The sequence below is a fragment of the Lynx canadensis genome, chromosome E1, assembly GCF_007474595.2.
Source record: "Lynx canadensis isolate LIC74 chromosome E1, mLynCan4.pri.v2, whole genome shotgun sequence".
Classification (NCBI taxonomy): domain Eukaryota; kingdom Metazoa; phylum Chordata; class Mammalia; order Carnivora; family Felidae; genus Lynx; species Lynx canadensis.
The window spans coordinates 55200623-55221595 of record NC_044316.2 but is presented as its reverse complement, the minus strand read 5'-3'; the positions used below and the strand labels follow the sequence as shown (position 1 = coordinate 55221595).

At 47.1% G+C, this 20973-nt stretch overlaps 1 protein-coding gene across 5 annotated transcripts; it reads right to left on the bottom strand.

Annotated features, from left to right (window-relative positions):
* Window positions 1–244: 244 nt before the first annotated feature.
* On the bottom strand, window positions 245–20931 carry TEN1 (TEN1 subunit of CST complex). Of its 5 annotated transcripts, none has more exons than XM_030296349.1 (5): window positions 20657–20931; window positions 14928–15049; window positions 14230–14350; window positions 9502–9656; window positions 245–652 (listed from the first exon to the last, which is right to left on the bottom strand). In XM_030296349.1, exons 3-5 carry the CDS (start codon window positions 14316–14318, stop codon window positions 423–425), a joined length of 474 nt encoding a protein of 157 aa, XP_030152209.1. In that variant the 5' UTR covers window positions 14319–14350; window positions 14928–15049; window positions 20657–20931; the 3' UTR covers window positions 245–422. The 5 variants fall into 5 exon arrangements, with proteins under 5 accessions (XP_030152209.1, XP_030152210.1, XP_030152211.1 ...); XM_030296350.1 differs by having other exon boundaries at window positions 14928–15046; XM_030296351.1 differs by lacking the exon at window positions 20657–20931 and adding an exon at window positions 20537–20650.
* Window positions 20932–20973: the final 42 nt, after the last annotated feature.

Genomic DNA, 20973 nt, shown 5'->3' with positions numbered 1-20973 from the left:
GGTGTCCTGGGCCTCAACTCGTCTGGGGACTCTCGCCTCCTGTGAGGGCAGAACTCCGTGGGGACAGCCCCCTGCATCCTGGGACCCCCACCCGAGCCCTGGGGACCCCCAGCACCACCCCCTGGTAACCGCAGCCCAGAATTCACCAGAAACCTGTGCTCCTGGAGCTTCGCTGCTAACAGGCTGCCGGCTCCCCGGCTCCCCCTCCTGGTCCCCGCCGGCGCTGCACCACGTGCACACAACACAAGGTCTCCCCCCACTGGGGTTTTTATTCATGAGGACTTTCCAGAACCCTCCATATTCCCACTCGAGGCTCAGGCCCCAGCACCCCACAGTGCAGCCTCCCACAGGGTGTCTGGAACAATCCAAATTAGCAACCCCATCCCACCCCCACCCCTCTCTCCAGCTCCAGACAAAGGCTGTCACTCCTGGGGAAGGTCCTGCGTCTTCCCCGCAGTGGCTCTGGCATCTCCAGGGGGCTTGGCTTCAGGGAAGGTTTGGGGGGGACAGCTGTCAGGCACTGTCGCTTGCTGCTGGCTGCTGTCCCTCTCCTGCTGGTACCTCCTCTGCTCCCGGACGGCTTGTTCTAACAAGGGCAGATTCATTCCTTCCACACAAGTCAGCACCCGGGCCTTCACCACGGAGCCTCCGTCTGAAAGACACAAGCACAAGGCACTGGCAGTGGCTGACACATGGGTCACCTTACGGATGCATGCCAGCTGTTTCCCCTGGCCTTGCTCTCAGGACTGAATTTTAACAGGATGAGTTGGAGGGATGGCGCGTGGGGTCCCCGTATTTCCTTCTAGGGCTTCAGAACTGTGGCCCTGCCACACCACAATTAGCACATGTCTGGAACTGAGGGGATAGCCTGAAAATCCCACTTCTGCATGGCAGAAGGGCCAGATCGAGGTACCCTCTACTTCCCTCCTTTGTTGTCTTTTTTTTTTTTTTTTAAGTAGGCTCCACTTGTCGCCTTCTTAGTGCAGTGGGCAGCGCGTCAGTCTCATAAAGTAGGCTCCACACCCCCTCGTGGAGCCCAAGCCACCCAGGTGCCCCTCCTTTGTCGTCTTAATTCCTGCCACCTGCTCTGTAGGTCCCAAGTGCCCGGAGTTGAAGAGGGGTCTCAATCACCATCTCCTAGTCTAGACCGCTTTCTTTCTTTTTTTTTTTAAGTAGGCTCTACTCTCAACATGGGGCTTGAACTCACAACTCCGAGATCAAGAATTGCACACTCTACTGACTGAGCCAGCCAGGTACCCCTAGACAATTTAAAAAAAAATTTTTTTTTAATGTTTATTTATTTTTGAGGCAGAGAGAGAGAGAGAGAGAGAGGAGAGAGAGAGGAGAGGCTAGCAGGGGGAGGAGCAGAGAGAGAGGGAGACACAGAATCCGAAACAAGTTCCAGGCTCTGAGCTGTCAGCACAGAGTCCGACACGGGGCTCGAACCCACGAACCGCGAGATCATGACCTGAGCCAAAGTGGGATGCTTAACGGGCTGAGCCACCCAGGCGCCCCCTGGACCACTTTCTTGATTTAACATGGCCTGGGGGCACAATTCAGAATGTTGGACTGTCTAGATTCCAGCCTTCAGCACCGGCAGATAAACTTGTTTGGAACAGGAGGCTGCCTGTGTGTCCTCAGCTTCCACTGGTCCCAGTTCTGGGCTGCAGACAGGGCACAGCCTGGAGAGCAGTGGCCGTGTGGCACTGTCTGGATCTCTCCATCGCTGTAGATGGTTGATTCTCATCACTTGGGCCACTTCAGGAATAGCTGGGTGATGGATACTGATGAATCAAACAGGATACCTGGCAAACGTCACTTGGCACCGAAAGGCTAGACCTTTTCTTGTGACACGTGTAGCCCCACACAGGTGTCACAGAGCAGCTGCCCATGTTCAGGGTGACACGGGACAAGCAAGAACAAAATCACAGCTCTCGTTTGCAATTAAAACCACCTGTACGAAGATTTTATTAGTTAATTGACTTGATTTCGCAGGACTTTCCTTACATGATGCCTATCAGCCCTTCCCTCCCGCCAGCCTGGGGAAACGCTCCCTTCTCTATTTACATTGAGGAACACGTTTCTCCCTGTGAATGAAAAATGTTATTAAACATGGAGGTGACCTTTAGAAAGACGGTTACCACAAGGGACAAACTGGGTCAGTCCATCAGTCCATCTGTGTCAGTCCGTCTGCAGAAGGTCTCTGTAACTGGGATTGAAAGCATTTGAAGAAATGCTGTAGGGAGGGGAGAACGGCGTTTATACACAAGACGGCCAAGGAGAGAGTCATTTAGGGGAAGTTCTTGGAAGTTTAACGAACCCAGAGCAACAGAGCCTGGATGAAGACAACGTTGGAATGCAGTGGGTAGAGGCGTGGGTAGGAGAGAAGGAAGGGGTGATATGAAGAACAGACCTTCTTTCTTTTAAGTGTATTTATTTGGGGAGAGAGAGAGAGAGAGAGAGAGAGTGAGCCTGAGCAGGGGAGGGGCAGAGAGAGAATTCCAAGCAGGCTCTGCGCTCTGTGGGGCTCGAACCCCTGCACCATGAGATCATGACCTGAGCTGAAATCAAGAGTCGGGTGCTTAACTGACGGAGCCACCCAGGCGCCCCCAAAACAGACCTGCTTTTAGGAAGTTTGCCCAGAGAAGGAGGGCCACAGCGATGGTAGGGACACAGAAGAGGACACTATTATTAAAAAAATTTTTTTTAATTTTACGTTTATTTAGTTTTGATAGAGACAGAGCACAAGTGGGGGAGGGGCAGAGAGAGAAGGAGACACAGAACCGGAAGCAGGCTCCAGGCGCCGAGCTGTCAGCACAGAGCCCGACGTGGGGCTCGAACCCACAAACCGCTAGATCACGACCTGAGCCAAAGTCACGCTTAACCGACTGAGCCACCCAGGCGCCCCAGGACACTATTATTTTAATAGACAAGAAGCTTGAGGGATTTATGTGTTGAGAAGGAAGAAGCAGCTGGGAACAGGTTACGGACTCAGTTTGGAAGAGCAAAGTCCCCACGGAAGGGCAGGCTGTGCGTCACAGCACAGGGGCTGAGCCGCACAGAGGTCGGACCCTTCTCTCTCCCAGACGAGACGCAAGGAGCGTCTGGTGGGTGTGGACGCAGGTCATTTAAGATTTCACCCGGGACATAGGAGGCAAGGTCATCTGCCGAAAGCATGGAGGTGATGAAGCAGATGTGTGACAGGTGAGTGGCTGAAAAGATGTTGTGGACCACGGGAGGGGTGGGTTGACTGGGACACGCAGAGAAGGCCCGGTGCGGCAGGACACCTTGAAACCATCATGCTGGGAATCCACAGAGCATGCGAACCTTCTCCATCAACAGGTGGACCCGAGAGGGCGAAGGTCGGGGGGTGATCGGGCCACTGTGATGGAAAGCGAGGGCGTGAAAGTTCTGCCAGCAAAGGGGGCTGCCCTCAGAGTGAGGTGGGGCTAGAGGAGGGAGAAGCGAAGGGCAGAGAAGGTGGGAGAAAAAGGAAGGAGTGTCTCAGGTCCACAGGTCTGCGGGGCGCTGCAGAGGAGAGAGCAGCAGACAGGTAGGTACGAGGTTGCAAGGCTGCAGTTTCAGGTGGCAGAGATGCGGCCATGGGACGCAGACGTGGGGCAAGAGGCGCCTGCAGGCAGAACCGGTTGGCCGCAGAGAAGGATAAGGATTCACAACAGCTGACCTGAGGAGCCAGCTGGCTGCTGGCACCTCTCCGGGTCTGGTGGCGGCAGTGGCCTGGAAAGCTGACCAGGTGCCACTTGGGGACAGGAGGGGAGCTGTTGTCCTGGGGAAGAGCCAGGTTTCAGGCAAGTCCCATCGAAGGTGAGAGCATAAAAAGGAGTCTTTCAGGGAGGAGGGAAGGTTCTAGAGAACACGACAGGAAGGCTTGTAAGGGAACAACAGCTGGAAGAAAACCAGGCAGGTGGGGTTTATGGGATTTATGGCGAGGGCCCTAGGGCAGCCCTCTCGCTGTAGGCAAGGTCACCTGCAGCCTAGGAAGTCTAGGGACTCTGGAGCAGCACTGGGGGAAAGCCTACATCCCCAAACCTCAATCCCTGGGCAGGAAGTCCTTGAGCCCTTAGATGGTACCCAAAGAACGTGTCACAGCCAGCAGGTTTCTGACATAGCTTCACCTTTTTGTTCTTCTTGGCTAGCTGTGTGCACAAATCTCAGAAAGTGACCTTAAGTGGCCTCTTTTCTGTCATCAGAACTGCTAAGCTTGCCACAGGGCATTGTCTTGTGTCTAGGTGACCTTTGTGCCCCAAAGGACTTGGAATCTGGCTGGGACAGGACATACGGAGGAGGTCTGAAAGCAGCCACACAGGAGCATCCTGGTCTATATGGGTCAGCGGCCACCTCCACGTTCAGCCCACACTCTGCCCCTCTCCCCCCGTCGTTGTCTTTCCTCCCGTGTCAGTTGCCAATGATGAGCATGTGTTATTCAGAAATTAGAAATTTGGGAGAAACTTAAAAAAAATTTTTTTAGTGTTTATTAATTTTTGAGAGAGACCGAGTGTGAGTGGGGGAGGGGCAGAGAGAGAGGGAGACACAGAATCCGAAGCAGGTTCCAGGCTCTGAGCCACCAGCACAGAGCCCGACGTGGGGCTCGAACTCACGAACCATGAGATCGTGACCTGAGCCGAAGTTGGACGTTTAACCGACTGAGCCACCGGGGGGGGGGGGGGGGGGCCTCTGAAACATTTTTTTAAGAAAGAAAAAAATAGACTGTGATGAAAGTAAGGAGAAGCAGTAACGTAGCCAGAGCCTAGGGAGGCTGCTGCTTGATCTGAGGCTTGATTATTCAGGTTCAGTTTTGGGGAGCGGGGACGCAAAGACACTTGAGAGTGGTGCTGTCTGTGCTTTCAAAGTGAGTCACGGCGCAGGTGCAACACTGATCGATCCACTTCCGCGGTGTCTGGCTTATCGGGCGGGTGTGGGTGCTGCTGGCTGACTCCGGCTTTGCAACGTTCCGGTCATACTTTCATGGAACGATGGGAGCAGCCAGTGATAAGATCGATCTTGGCCTAGATTCATTATTTCATCAGGGCTCTCAAAGAGGTGCCTCTCGAAGTTTCTTGCATTTATTGACTGTGATTCCTATCTAAAGAACCTTTGCTTCTCTTCGACCCTGTGCTGTCCCTGAACTACCCTCAGGAAAAGGCAGGACGGAGAAGGTTTAACGCAACCAGGAGGAAGCAACTGGCCAATTCCAGACCCGAGTTCTCTAATAAATGGCATTTAAAAAAACATGGGGCACCTAGGTGGCTCAGTCAGTTGAGCGTCCGACTTCGGCTCAGGTCATGAGCCACGAGGCAGTTCATGAGTTCGAGCCCCGTGTCGGGCTCTGTGCTGACAGCTCAGAGCCTGGAGCCTGCTTCGGATTCTGTGTCTCCCTCTCTCACTACCCCTCTCCCACTCTCTCTCTCTCTTTCAAAAATAAAAAAAAAAAGAAAGAAAGAAAGAAAAAGAAACCAGAAATATTACAAGAGACTTGGGGTATGTAACCCAAGTCTTTATGCCATATATAGACTTGGGATCTTGATCTGAACCAACCAATTTTTTAAAAAGCCATGGAGGGGCACCTGGGTGGCTTAGTCGGTTAAAGCATCTGACTTTGGCTCAGATCAAGATGTCATGGTTCATGAGTTCAAGCCACGCACGGGGCTCTTCACTCTCGGCGGGGAGCTGGCTTCATATCCTCCGTCTCTGTCTCTGCCTCTCTCTCTCAAAAAAAAAAAAAAAAAAAAAAAGCCATGACGAGGAGGAGAGTAAACATGGACAAATGTATTCTATTATATCAAGAACAGTCAATTTGTTTGAGTATGACTGTGGTAATGTTAGAGACCTGTGAGGTGTTTCTGGGTAAACAAAATGATATCAGATTTGCTCTAAAAGACACCAATAAAACAAATAAATAAATGCAGGCAGTGGAGACTCAGGAACCGTAGACTATGGATCCCGGCTGAGTCTGGGTGATGGGTACAGACAGGGAGGTCCATTCTACCATTCCACTCGCGCACATTTGATTTGAAAATATTAGATTAAAAAAATTACATGGGTTGAACTTACACAAGTTTTTTTCCATTTTTCTTCCCACAAGTAATTCTGAACATCCACGCCAGGTCCTGCTCTCATCCTGGCCTGCCGTCCTAAGTTTCAACCCCTCTCTGTATTGGCAAGCAGGCCTTAGCACCCCAGACTCTGTGCAGTGGGCTCCCGAGAGCTCCCAGGATTCACTGCAGGGCTGGGGGTACAGGAGAAAGCCTCAGGTGACCTGGGGCTGCAGTCAAAGTAGAAATCATTTGTGCAAAAGCCCGTTGTACCCATTCGCAGCCCCTTCCCGATGCCTCTCTCAAATCAACAGGAGGGCAGGAACTCTGTGAGCTCAAAGGCTTGAGCCTGAATAAAGATTAACTATTATGAAATCAAAGATAATTAAACATGAACATTAACATTTCTTCTAGTACATTTCATCCAGGGTTAAAAACCACCCTGACTTTTAGAAAGGACGTTGGTGATGTAAAGCAAGAAACGTGTGTTTGTATCCTCTGATACAGCAATTCTATGTTCAGGAAACTAGCCTGAGGCAATAATCAGAAAGTGGACAGAGATTAGTGCCGAAGGGTATTAACTGTGGCATTTTTAATATGTCTCAACGTAGACAATTTTTTTTAACATTTTTACCCTCTGGCTATAAAAGCGTACATTTTCGGGGCACCTGGGTGGCTCAGTCAGTTAAGTCTCTGACTCTTTTATTTAAAAAATTTTTTGAAATGTTTATTTTTAAATTTTTTTTTTTTCAACGTTTATTTATTTTTGGGACAGAGAGAGACAGAGCATGAACGGGGGAGGGGCAGAGAGAGAGGGAGACACAGAATCGGAAACGGGCTCCAGGCTCTGAGCCATCAGCCCAGAGCCCGACGCGGGGCTCGAACTCACGGACCGCGAGATCGTGACCTGGCTGAAGTCGGACGCTTAACCGACTGCGCCACCCAGGCGCCCCTGAAATGTTTATTTTGAGGGAGAGAGACACAGTGTGAGTGGGTTAGGGGCAGAGAGAGGGACACGACATCTGAAGCAGGCTCCAGGCTCTGAACTATCAGCACAGAGCCCGATAGGGGGGCTCGAGCTCATGAACAGTGAGGTCATGACCTGAGCTAAAGTTGGGTGCTTAACCAACTAAGCCACCCAGGTGTCCCCAACTCTTGATTTCAGCTCAGGTCAGGATCTCGAAGTTCGCGGGTTGTGAGCCCTGCATCAGGCTCTGTGCTGACATCGCAGAGCCTGCTTGGGATTCTCTCTCTTTCTCTGCCTTTCTCATGCTCTCTCTCTCTCATGCTCATGCTCTCTCTCTCTCTCTCTCTCAAAATAATCAATTAAAAACATTTTTAAGGAAAGATTTAAAAAAAGCAGTATGTTTTCACTATAAAATGCTAATAAAAATACAAAGAATCCCACAATCCCACCACCAGAAATAACTTCTATTAACATTTCGGTGAATAATCTTTCATATACATAGATGTATGCAAAAAAATGTATATTAGGGGTGCCTGGCTGGCTTAGTTGGGATAGTAGGTGACTCTTGATCTCAGGGTTGTAAGTTCGAGCCTCACGTTGGATATAGAGATTACTTAAAAATAAAATCTTAAAAAATGTGATCTTACAATACATACTGTTTTGTAAACTGCTTTTTCTTTTTTTTCTTTTCTTTTATTTATTTAAAATTTTTTTTAATGTTTATTTATTTTTGAGACAGAGAGAGACAGAGCACGACTGGGGGAGGGTCAGAGAGGGAGACACAGAATCCGAAGCAGGCTCCAGGCTCTGAGCTGTCAGCACAGAGCCCGACACAGGACTTGAACTCACAGACCATGAGATCATGACCTGAGCCGAAGTCGGACACTCAGCCAACTGAGTCACCCAGGCGCCCCTGTAAACTGCTTTTTCTTAGTAAGATATTATGAACATATCTTCTTCTTCTTTTTTTTTTTTTATTTTTTTTAACGTTTATTTATTTTTGAGACAGAGAGAGACAGAGCATGAATGGGGGAGGGTCAGAGAGAGAGGGAGACACAGAATCCAAAACAGGCTCCAGGCTCTGAGCTGTCAGCACAGAGCCTGACGCGGGTCTCGAACTCACGGACCGCAAGATCATGACCTGAGCCGAAGTCGGACGCTTAACCGACTGAGCCACCCAGGCGCCCCTATGAACATATCTTCATGTCAACTGATAAAGATTTACAACACCATTTAAAAAAAAATTTTTTTTAATGTTTATTCATTTTTGAGAGATAGAGACAGAGCATGAGTAGGGGAGGGGCAGAGAGAGGGAGACTCGGAATCTGAAGCAGGCTCCAGGCTCTGAGCTGTCAGCACAGAACCTAATGTGGGGCTCGAACTCACAAACTGTGAGATCATGATCTGAGCTGAGGTCAGACGCTTAACCGACTGAGCCACCCAGGTGCCCCTACAACACCATTTTTAATGGCTGCATAACATCCCACTGACTGAATATACTATAATTTCTTTAACCAGTCAACGTACAGTATTTTTGTAAGAGCAAAAAATGGAAACAATATACACGTGCAATGGTCGTGTGAATCAAGGTACATATAAAATATTATATGGCTATAAAACACTATGTCTACACAAACTTTTAAAACCTGGGGAAATATTTACCATGTACATGAAGCCGAAATAACCAGATACGACATTACATAGTATGATATCAGCTGTGTAAAGGAAGATGACACAGGAATGGCCAGAGAGCGAAGCAAAGAATTCATTCAAGTACCTAGGTTTTAAAGAACAACCTTCGGCACGCCTGAGTGGCTCTGTCGGTTGAGCGTCCAACTTCAGCTCAGGTCATGACCTCGCGGTCTGTGAGTCTGAGCCCCACATCAGGCTCTGTGCTGACGCACAGAGCCCGCTTCGGATGCTCTGTCCCCCTCTCTCTGCCCCTCCCCTGCTCTTGTGCACACACACGCACGCTCTCTCGTGCTCTCTCTCCCTTTCAAAAATAAACATTAAAAAAAAAAAAAAAAAAAGAGCAACCTTCGACTCTTGATGCCTGGGAGAGATTCTCCCAGGTTGCTGATACTCCTTCCCTTCTATTTCTCTCACCCTGACTTCTTGGCCTGTTATTCTAGCCCCATCCTCTCTGAGCCTTGGTTTTCTCACCTATGAAACGGCAACAGTTAAGACTCAGTTGAAGACCGGTGGGCAGATTCACAAAGATTTAAGCGAACTATCTAGTACCAGGCCTAGCACATGGTAAGCCTTCAGAAATTAATGGGTTCTCTCCTCTCTCACTTTCGGAGAGCAGGTCCACTGAGCTGGATCACATCCGTTTCCCATGAGTCCCTGAACTTGTGGGCTGGTTTAGAAGGAAAGTTAACCCCAGTGACTCTTGTTGGGTCAGAAGCCAGGCCCCATCCTGACTGAAGACTGTCCCACTCGGGACCCACAGTGAAAAGAGTGTGTGAGGCCACGACTCACCCTGGTGCTCGAGCTCCCCAAGGACAAGATACATGGAGTCCACTTGGGCTTGGAACGGCTCCACCAGCTTGGTACACACCAGGATCTGGTGCTCGTCAGATCCATGCTGAGCCCTCAGGGTGACTCGGGACTGAGTCATGTCATAGAGGCACAACCTGCAGGTCAGGAAAAGCGTGATCGTTTGTATCCACACACAGAACAAACACTAAAAGCTCAAGAGGTTCCGGGAGCCCCATAAATCCAGGGGACTCTGGTCAGAGATATAAAAATGGCAGCAACAAGTCGGAAAATTGTTTTCAGTCTACATTGTTAAGAAACAAATTCTATGCATTAAAAGGCGTTTGTTTAAAGAGTGTTGACAAAAGTATACACTTATATAACCACCACCCCAATTAAGATTCGCCACATTTCAGGGTGCTTTGGCACATTTCTATCACCCCCAAAAGTTCCCTTGTGCCACTCTGAAATCAATCTCCCCATCTCCCATCCCAGGCAACCCACTGATCTGCTTTTGGTCTCTACAGATGAATTTTTCTACTCAAGCACCTCATATAAATATGTATTCTTTTGTGTCTAGCTTCTTTCGGTCAGCATAATGGTTTTGAGATTCATTTATGCTGTTGGGTAAATCAGTGGTTTATTCCTTTTATTGCTCAGTAGGACACCATTGAAATTATTAAAAATAATTTGTTTGGGGTGCCTGGGTGGCTCAGTCAATTGAGCGTCGAACTCTTGATTTCAGCTCAGGTCATGATGCCTGGGTCATGGGATAAAGTGTGGAGCCTGCTTAAGATTCTGTGTCTCTCTCTCTCTCTCTCTCTCTCTCTCTCTCTCTCTGCCCTTCTCCCACTTGCACGCATATGCACTCTCTCTCTCCCTCTCTTAAAAAAAATAAAAGTGTAGGGGCACCTGGGCGGCTCAGTTGGTTAAGTGTCTGACTTCGGCTCAGGTCATGATCTGTCAAGCCTCATGGGTACAAGCCCCGCATCGGGCTCTGTGCTGACAGCTCAGAGCCTGGATCCTGCTTCGGATTCTGTGTCTCCCTCTCTCTCTGCCCCTCCCCTACTCGTGCTCTGTGTCTCTCTCTCAAAAATAAATAATCATAAAAAAAAAAAAAAAGAAACTGCCAAATTGTTTTTCAAAATGGTTGTGCCATTTTGCACCCCACCCGAAACGTCTGAGGATTCTAGTCACTCCGAATCCTTGCCAGTACTTGGTATGGTCAGTCTTTTTAATTTTAGCCATTCTACTGGGCATGAAAATACCATATCATTGTGGTTTTTTTTTTTTTTTTTTTTTTTAATTTTTTTTTTTTTTTCAACGTTTATTTATTTTTGGGACAGAGAGAGACAGAGCATGAACGGGGGAGGGGCAGAGAGAGAGGGAGACACAGAATCGGAAACAGGCTCCAGGCTCTGAGCCATCAGCCCAGAGCCTGACGCGGGGCTCGAACTCACGGAGCGCGAGATCGTGACCTGGCTGAAGTCGGACGCTTAACCGACTGCGCCACCCAGGCGCCCCTCATTGTGGTTTTAATTTGCATCTCCCTGGTGACTAATGATGTTGAGGATCTTTTCATGTGCTTATTGTCCATTTGAGTGTATATACATATATATTTTTTAATCATCATATGCAAAATTGTTCACTTATTTGTAGGACTGCTAATTGTTATGTATATCCGCTTTTAGGAAGTGCTTCTTCAAGCCTTTTGCCCTCCTCTGTTTGAACACTCTATAACATATGGTCTTCCCTTCCAGTTTTACTTAGGTATAACTGACATACAATAAACAATACACATTTAAGGGACAAAATTTGACATTTGACATCGTACACACTTGAGAATGAAGACAGGAACATATCATTTTCATCACCCTGAAAAGTTCTCTTGCCTTTTTGTAATCCTCCTACATGCCACACCCAGGGAACTCCTGCAGGCAACCGGTCTCCTTTTTTCCACTATAGATTACTTTGCATTTTCTAGACTTTTATATAAAAGGAGTCATACAACATGTAACTTGGGGGGGTTGGCTGGTTTCCTTACTTCAGCATATTTATTTTGAGATTCATCCGTATCAGTGCATGTTACAATAGTTCACTCCATTTTACTTCTGAGTAGTATCCCATTGTGTGGATACACCACGATTTATTTATTCACTCAAATGGACACCCGGGATGCTTCTAGTTTCTGGCTATTACAAAGAAAGCTGCTATAAACTGTGCACAAGGGGCGTGTGAGTGGCTCAGTAGGTTAAGCGTCCGACTTCGGTTCAGGTCATGATCTCGTGGTCTGTGAGTTCGAGCCCCACGTCGGGCTCTGTGCTGACAGCTCGGAGCCTGGAGCCTGCTTGAGATTATGTGTCTCCCTCTCTCTCTGCCCCTCCCCTGCTCGTGCTCTGTCTCTCTGTCTCTCTTAAAAATAAATAAAACATTTTAAAAAATTAAAATATTGTGCACAAATCTTGGTGCAGACATGTTTTCATTTCTCTTGAGTACATGCCTAGGAGGAGAATAGCTGGATCATGATAGATATATGTTCATATACACACACACACACATATGTACATATATATATATATATTTTAATTTAAGTAATCTCTCATACCCAATGTGGGGCTCGAACTCATAACCCTGAGATCATAAGAGTTTCATGCTCTATGGACTCAGCCAGTCAGGCACTGCATGAGATACATGTTTACCTTTTAAATCTTTTTTCTTTCTTTCTCTTTCTTTCTTTTATTTTAAAGAGAGAGAGAGAGAGAGAGAGAGAGAGAGAGAGAGAATCTCAAGCAGGCTTCACACTCAGTGTGGAGCCCTAAGCGGGGCTCGATCCCATGACCCCAGGATCATGACCTGAGCTGAAATCAAAGAGTCAGACGCTCAACCAACTGAGCCACTTAGGAACCCCTGTGTAGCTTTTAAAGAAACTGCCGAACTGTTTTCCAAAACAGTTGTACCATTTTACATTCCTACCAGGAGCGTGTACAGGAGTTCCAGCATTTGGTTTTGTTAGTCTTTTTTAAATTTTTTTAATAGTTTATTTATTTTTGAGAGAGCATGAGAGAGCAGGGGAGGGGCAGAGAGAAGCCGGGGAGAGAGAGGGAATCCCAAGCAGGCTCCACACTGTCGTCGAACAGCCCAATGTGGGTCTTGAACTCATGAACCATGAGATCGTGACCTGAGCCGAAATCAAGAGTTGGACCCTTAACCAACTGCGTCACCAGGCATCCCCATGTTATTAGTCTTTTTAAATGTAGCCACTCTAGTGAGTGTATAGGAGCATCTCATTGGCTTTTTCTTAAATATATTTTTAAGTTTATTCACTTGTTTTGTGTGTGTGTGTGTGTGTGTGTGTGTGTGTGTGTGTGTCAGAGAGAGAGAGAGAGAGAGAGAGAGAGAGAGAGAGAATGCCAAGCAGGCTCCACACTGTTGGTGTCAAGCCCAATGCAGGGCTCAAACTCATGAGCCTTGAGATTATGACCTGACCTGAAATCAAGAGTCAGATACTTGGGGCACCTAGATGGCTCAGTCAGTTAAGTGTCCAACTCTTGATTTCAGCTCAGGCTGTGATCTCATGGTCCGCGAGTTTAAGCCCTGCATCAGGCTCTGCACTGACAGTGTGGGGCCTTCCCGGGATTCTCTCTCTCCCTCTCTCTCTGCCCCTCCCCTGCTTGCTCTCTCTCTCAAAATAAATAGGAAGAAAGAAAGAAAGAAAGAAAGACAGACAGACAGACATCCCTTTAAAAATAAAGTCAGATGCTTAACTGATTGAGCCACCCAGGCACCCTTCATCGTGGGTTTTAATTTGCATTTCCCTAATGACTAATGATGCTATACACATGTTGTGTGAACACACACCCATTCTCATATTCATGTACGTACATACACATGAAAACGTGTCAAGTAATCACCAAAAGGTTAGCAGTGGCTGTCCAGACAGTAAGTGGCATTACATGTGTTTTTGCTTGCTTTCTTTATACTTTTAGGGATTGTCTACATTTTGTACAATGAAAATATGCTAGTTTTTTAGCATTTAGGGGCGCCTGGGTGGCTCAGTCGGTTGAGTGTCCGACTTCGGCTCAGGTCATGATCTCACGGCTCGGGGGTTCGAGCCCCGCGTCGGGCTCTGTGCTGACAGCTCAGAGCCTGGAGCCTGCTTCGGATTCTGTCTCCCTTTCTCTCTGCCCCTTCCCTGCTTGCTCTCTATCTCTCCCTCTCTCAAAATAAATAAACATTAAAAAATTAAAAAAATAAAATAACTAAACAAGGGGCGCCTGGTTGGCTCAGTCAGGGAAGCATACAACTCTTGATGTTGAAGTCGTGAGTCTGAGCCCCATGTGAGGTGTAGAGACTACTTAAATAAGTAAAACTTGGGGCGCCTGGGTGGCGCAGTCGGTTAAGCGTCCGACTTCAGCCAGGTCACGATCTCGCGGTCCGTGAGTTCGAGCCCCGCGTCGGGCTCTGGGCTGATGGCTCAGAGCCTGGAGCCTGTTTCCGATTCTGTGTCTCCCTCTCTCTCTGCCCCTCCCCCGTTCATGCTCTGTCTCTCTCTGTCCCAAAAATAAATAAACGTTGAAAAAAAAATTTTTTTAAATAAGTAAAACTTCTAAAAACATCAAAAAAATTACTAGACAAAATTATAATAAAACTATTTTAATTAGTTTTTTTCTGTCGGGGGTGGGGGTGACGAATTGAAACATTCCCCCGACTATGTGAAAAAACCATTCTGACCTTCCGAATGTTCTCAGGGTGCCCCCGTCGGGAACTTGGCCAGCACTGACTTCCCAGGGGAAGTAATAGATCCCAGGTTTGGGCAGCATCTCAAAGAGCAGAGGTGGATTTTTGAAGATTCCTGACAAACCAAGCAGAACACAAGACTGAGATTAGCAGGTTCCTGAGACCAGCCACACAGGAAAGGCTAGTTCCAGTGGGTAGCAGTTTAATAAAAAACAAAATATTTCGGGGTGCCCGGGTGGCTCAGTCGGTTGAGTTTCTGACGTCAGCTCAGGTCATGATTACACAGTTCGTGGGTCTGAGCCCCACCTTGGGCTCTGCTACACCTCGGAGCCTGGAGCCTGCCTCAGATTCGGTGCCTCCCTCTGTCTCTGCCCCTCCCTCACCCACACTCTGTCTCTGTCTCTGTCTCTCTCAAAAATAAGTAAACAATGGGGCGCCTGGGTGGCGCAGTCGGTTAAGCGTCCGACTTCAGCCAGGTCACGATCTCACGCTCCGTGAGTTGAAGCCCCGCGTCGGGCTCTGGGCTGAGGGCTCGGAGCCTGGAGCCTGTTTCCGATTCTGTGTCTCCCTCTCTCTCTGCCCCTCCCCCGTTCATGCTCTGTCTCTCTCTGTCCCAAAAATAAATAAACGTTGAAAAAAAAAAATTAAAAAAAAAAAGTAAACATTAAAAAAAAAATTTATAAAAAAAAAACCTGTAGGGGCAGCTGGGTGGCTCAGTTGGTTAAGCGTCCAACTCTTGTTATCAGCTCACTTCTGGATCTCAGGGTCTCGAGTTCGAGCTCCACGTTGGGCTCAGTGCTGGGAGTGGAGCCTACTGAAAGAAAAAAAAAAAAACCCAGCAACCCTGTAAAGATAGTACATCATACCCAGTTTTCCCTCTAATTAACATCTTACATTAGTACTGACACATTTGCCACTATTAATGAACCTATATCAATATGTTATTAACAACTCAACAACATACTTTATTTGGATTTCCTTAGTTTTTTCCCTAATGTCCCTTTTCTGTTCCACAGTCCCTTCCGGAATGCCGCATTACATTCAGTTGTTATGTCTCTTTAGACTCTTCTAGGCTGTGATAATTTCTCAGACTCTCCTTGCCTTTTGATCTTGAGAATTTTGAGGTATTTTGTACTATGACCTTCAGTTTGGGTTTTGTCTAATGTCTTTCTCATGGTTACACTAGGGTTACGAGTTTTTGTTAGTAATTTTAAAAAGAGAAAGAGAAGGGGCACCGGGGTGGCTCAGTTGGTTAAGCGTCCGACTTCGGCTCAGGTCATGATCTCACAGTTCACGAGTTTGAGCCCTTCATGGGGCTCTGTGCTGACAGCTCAGAGCCTGGAGCCTACTCCCTTTCTCTCTGCCCCTCCCCCATACATGCTCTGTCTCTGTCACTCAAAAATAAATAAAAACATAAAAAAAAATTTAAAAAGAGAAAGAAAAGACAAGTTATATAAGTGATGTAATAATGATACTATGGACATTCAGCAGGCTTCTTAGGATGACACATTATACGCGTTTGCATGGCAAGATCTCCAAGATCTATCATTAGGAAAAAAAGTAAGGAGCAGGCGTTTACATCTAATATGTACATTTGCATATGTGAGAGCAAAAGAACACTCCAGAGTTCAATGACACGAGGACCCTGAGGATTAATGACAAAGGAATCCTGAAGGTGACAGCTTCAGCTATTTGACAGGATGCGCCAATGGACATACAAAGAAATTTGTAATTATATCTTCCCCAGTAAGATTCTTGGAAAAACCAGAGGACACAGCTTTAGTGCAGAAGTGTATGTTACCTAGAAACTTGCACAATTGGTTTCAGGACCTCTAACGTGGGGTTCATCAGGAGTGTTGTTGGTCAATGTTCTAAGGTCATTTCAAGATAGCGTGTAGAACAGCAGCACAGGGGCAACTGGCCAAGGCCCCATCGTATTTTGCCCTAAGTGCCGATGTTCTAATCACTGTGACCAGGGAGCAGAGCCGTTCCTGTCCCCAGAAATGAGAGAGCCCCCTAATCATCTCTGGCATGAGAGAGAAGCAAAAAAACAAACCAAAAAAACCCAAAAGTCAGCCGTAAGGGGAAAATGTTGTGGTTTCTGTTTTGGAATAATGGGGACAATTCTGTCCAATCTAGCAAAAAGGTGAAAACTTAGAATCTTTTGTAAAAAGTAGTTTTTCTGCTCTCAGACACCACATATACTATACGCTGTAAGTAACCACATCACTAAATTTATTATTATTTTTTGAATTGTCATACAGTGGAATTGACTCTGGAGAGGGGGGATGCGCTTTTGTAAATTTTAAATTTTTTTTTTCAACGTTTATTTATTTTTGGGACAGAGAGAGACAGAGCATGAACGGGGGAGGGGCAGAGAGAGAGGGAGACACAGAATCGGAAACAGGCTCCAGGCTCTGAGCCATCAGCCCAGAGCCTGACGCGGGGCTCGAACTCACGGAGCGCGAGATCGTGACCTGGCTGAAGTCGGACGCTTAACCGACTGCGCCACCCAGGCGCCCCTTTTTTTTTTTTTAATTTTTTTTTTTCAACGTTTATTTATTTTTGGGACAGAGATGTAAATTTTAACCTCATTGATTTTTTTTCCAACAAAAGTTGCTATGTGTTTATTAAGACATGTCTGTTAATTTACAAAGCACAGCGGGCTCACCAAATCATTATCTACGTTATCATCAGACTATTCAAGAGAGTTTCTGAGTAGGTATGTCAGGACTGGCTTTTCTTGTGGCTCAGCAGGATTTCAAATAACATCTTTAGAAGTCTGAATACTGGTATAATCTGTACTTGGGAGCCTTCCCTTTTCATTGCCCAAGGCAAAATACCCACTTCTGGGAGAAAAATCCATGGTATGAACAAGAGAAATCTTCTTCTTCTTCTTTTTTTTTTTAATTTTTTTTCAACGTTTTATTTATTTTTGGGACAGAGAGAGACAGAGCATGAACGGGGGAGGGGCAGAGAGAGAGGGAGACACAGAATCTGAAACAGGCTCCAGGCTCTGAGCCATCAGCCCAGAGCCTGACGCGGGGCTCGAACTCACGGGCGGCGAGATCGTGACCTGGTTGAAGTCGGACACCTAACCGACTGCGCCACCCAGGCGCCCATTCTTCTTCTTTTTTAAAAAACAACTGGGAAATTAGAAAATACCATACGGGAAGGATGGGAAGGATAGTGACCCAGTGTGACTGCTTCTTCCTTTTTTTTCTGAAGCAATTGCTAAGATTTCTGCAGTAGGACTAAAGGACAGAGAAGTAACACCCAAAACCAAGATCATTACAGCTTTTATCAGCTTTGGGTTTCCTTCTAGGGGATAAGAATCTTGATCGTATATGTTTACTACTCCACAATTGGAAGAGATCCCCGGTTTATTATAAAAAGATAAGAGTCAGGAACAGCCAGATGGAAGAGACGTGTGGAGCAAGGTATGTGGGAAGGGGCGTGATGCTCCCATGTTGTCTCAGAGCACCACACTGTCCCCGACCTGGGCTTGATCACCAACCCTGACTCATAAATGTTTGTAAAGTTACAATTCTTTGTTAGCTTATATTGCACAACGAACCTTCAACTTTAAAGTTCAAATTGCATCAGGTTGTTTGAACTTTGGCCTCAGAAGATTCTATCACATGGGGATTGCTACAAATTTTAAATGTAACCTCAACGAAGTGAATTTTACAAAAACAAAAGGATTGTGTACCGTGTCTTTAAAAGTTTTGCAATCACCAGAGTAAAAATGTATCCAGAGAAGAATTATCAATGAATGTTACATGTACTGGGTAAGAGTCCAATGAGGAACCACAGAGCCTGACGTGGTGCCCAAACTCATCAACCACGAGATCATGACCTGAGTTGAAGTCAGATGCTTAACTGACTGAACCACCCAGGTGCCCCTACTGTAGATAGTTTTTTAAGAAACATTTGAATTGATTGCAATGATGACAAGAAATTTGTGCTAATATTTCCAAGTGTGATAATGATATTAGGATCATGTTAAAAATAGTTTAAAGATACATCCTAAAAGTATTTATAGGTGATAGGATATTGGATTTACTTAAAATTAATGTGGTAGGGAAGTGGATGGAATTATAGTAGAAAATTACTGGACCTGGGGGAAAAGTATATGGGGTTTGTTGTATTATTCCTTCTACCTTTGTACGTTTGAACATTTCCACAACAAAATGTTTAAAAATGTAAATCAGATCACTAACCCCAATGAAAATCTAAAAGCTTCCTATTATAAACTCCTGTTAAAATTGAAGATCTTGGGGCATCTAGGTGGCTAAGAGTCAGTTGTCAGACTCTTGATATTGGCTGTCATGACCCCAGGATCGTGGGATCGAGTCTTTCACCAGGATCCTTGCTGAGCAGTGAGCCTGCTTAAGATTCTCAATCTCTGTCTCTCTCTCTCTCTCTCTCTCTCTCTCTCTCTCTCTCCCCCGCTGCCCTTCGCCCCCACTCCCACTCTGTCTCCAAAAAATCAATAAAGTAAAAAATTGAAAGTCTTTTTGTTGGCCCACAATGCCACATGGCGTTGGCACCTGGCCTACCTTTCTGCCCTTGTTTACCACCACACCTCCTCTAGCTCGCCCTCAGGACCTGCACACTTGCTTTTCCTCAGACTTGAGCAGTCTTCCCCAGACCTTCACGTAACTGGTTTTCTTTCCTTACTTTGGCCCCACCTCATCCTCCTCTTCCTCGGCGAGGCCTTCCCTGTCAACCCTCTCCAAATTCTCATTCTCCACCACCCCCAGTAACTCTATCCCCTTAGCTTCATTTATTTTCTTTCATTCCAGTTTACTGAATAATACAATTTCAAACAGTGGGATTTGTTTACTTGTTTAATGCCTCTGTCTCCCACTAGATTACCAGTTCCAGGAGGGCAGGGTTTCCTCTATTCCTCAGAGTCTCTCCTGTGCCTAACACAGCATCTGGTACAGTATTAAATATTTACTGAACAGGTGAATGTATTCATGAAGAAAAGACCATCTACCTCCACAATCAGCCTGGACAGAGAACCCAAACCACATCTTACTGCCTACATTAACGGGACTTTGTGGTCCTACGCTTCCATTAGCATTTTTTTTTCCTTTAAATACTTTTCCTGAATGTCCAGCCTATGCGAATGGTTTGACCATCAATAGCCAGTTTGCCCGCTGAGATGATCTGAATTCTCTTGCCTTGCCGTTTCCACCATTTTTCTACTGTCGCGCATCAGTTCTTACCCAACCCTGAAGTGAACGACATGCCTTAAACCAAACTTCCCACTCACCATAAATTCTGGCCTTACCTTCTCCTGAGGCCCTGCCAAAGCTCTGCCAAGTAGTGCTCTCCCTTACCTGAGTAAGCCATCACCTCACTTTTGTCTTATATTGTTACCTTGGTGGTATTTGGAAAGCCAGCTTCTGACAAGAGGAGTAAAATCCAAACACAGTAGCCAAACTAAATAATAGTTTAATGTCTGGGGGCATTAAAAACGTAGCAACAGTGGCTAGTCCTGGTATATGGGGAACTGAGACAAAAGGAAAGATCAGTAATAACTATCTTGCCTTTATCAATCTTGATTAGTGGTCCCTTAAATTGTGTCCCAAGGGGATGCTTCACTTACCTTAACCTATTCCCAGGATTACTACTAAAAACTGATGTAATAAGTAACAGAGAACGGAGTGCATAGTTTTAAAACCCAATGGATGAGTAGGTTGCTTTAAGTTACAAGGGTAAATTAGGGAGAGATAAAGAAGGGGATGGTGTACTATGCTGGATCCTCATTTATCGTGGTATGAAGTCAAACGTTATCTAGAAGAAATCAGGAACTAGCATGTAAGTATTTTTAGCAATTTTTTAGCAATCAGAATTAAAAACACAACTGGTTTAAGGGGGCTGCCTCTGAGGATGGGGAGCTTTCTCATTACAAATTCTCGGATACTAGGTACCCTAAACGTGGGCAACTGTTACTTTGATGACGACGATGATAACTGGGAAAACAAAAAAGTCCGGATTCCAAGACCTCTAAACAGCCAGCTCGGTCACAATCTGGTCCACACCCACCCCACAGACAGGGAGCAGCGCCGGCAATCCCATACTCAGCTCCCCGAAGCTTCAGGCAGCAAGGATGCCATTATCTTAACACAAGATAACTGGAGTCTCTTCCCAGTGCGACTTTTGTTCTAGTCCCTTTTTCTTCCTCCAACCTGGAAGGGCTCGGGGAAATCCTACGACAACCCACCCCAACAACGTCGCACGGCCGACAGACTCAACCCCGCCCAGAACCTTGGGTCCACCTTCCCACCTCATTTCCGGGGAGGCCTTTGCACGCGGACCCGGAAGCGGCGGGACCGGCAACTGCTAAGGCGCAGGCGCACTCCTCCTCAGTCGCGTCGTCCCGCCCCTTCCCAGCCCAGTCGCCAACCTGTCCGGGCGTCGCAGCGGCCCTGGGTTCCCTCTTTTCGCCCCGCGCGGTCACGTGACGAGGGAGGGGCGGGTTAGCGGGAGCTCCGCGCTTCTTCCTCCAGGGCAATTTCTGGCTCGTCTTCCGGGGTCCCCTTCCCTGGGGGCCGCCCTAGGACTTCCCTGGACGAGAGCGGGGGGCTCGTCCGCCCCCCTGCCGGCCGCGGTCACGGCGTCCACGCCGGCGCCGCGTCCGCCTGGGCCTCAGTCGGCGGAGCGCAGACGGACGGCTGGAAAGGAAAAGGGGCGGGCCGGGGCGGGCCGAGGCGAGCGGGGGCG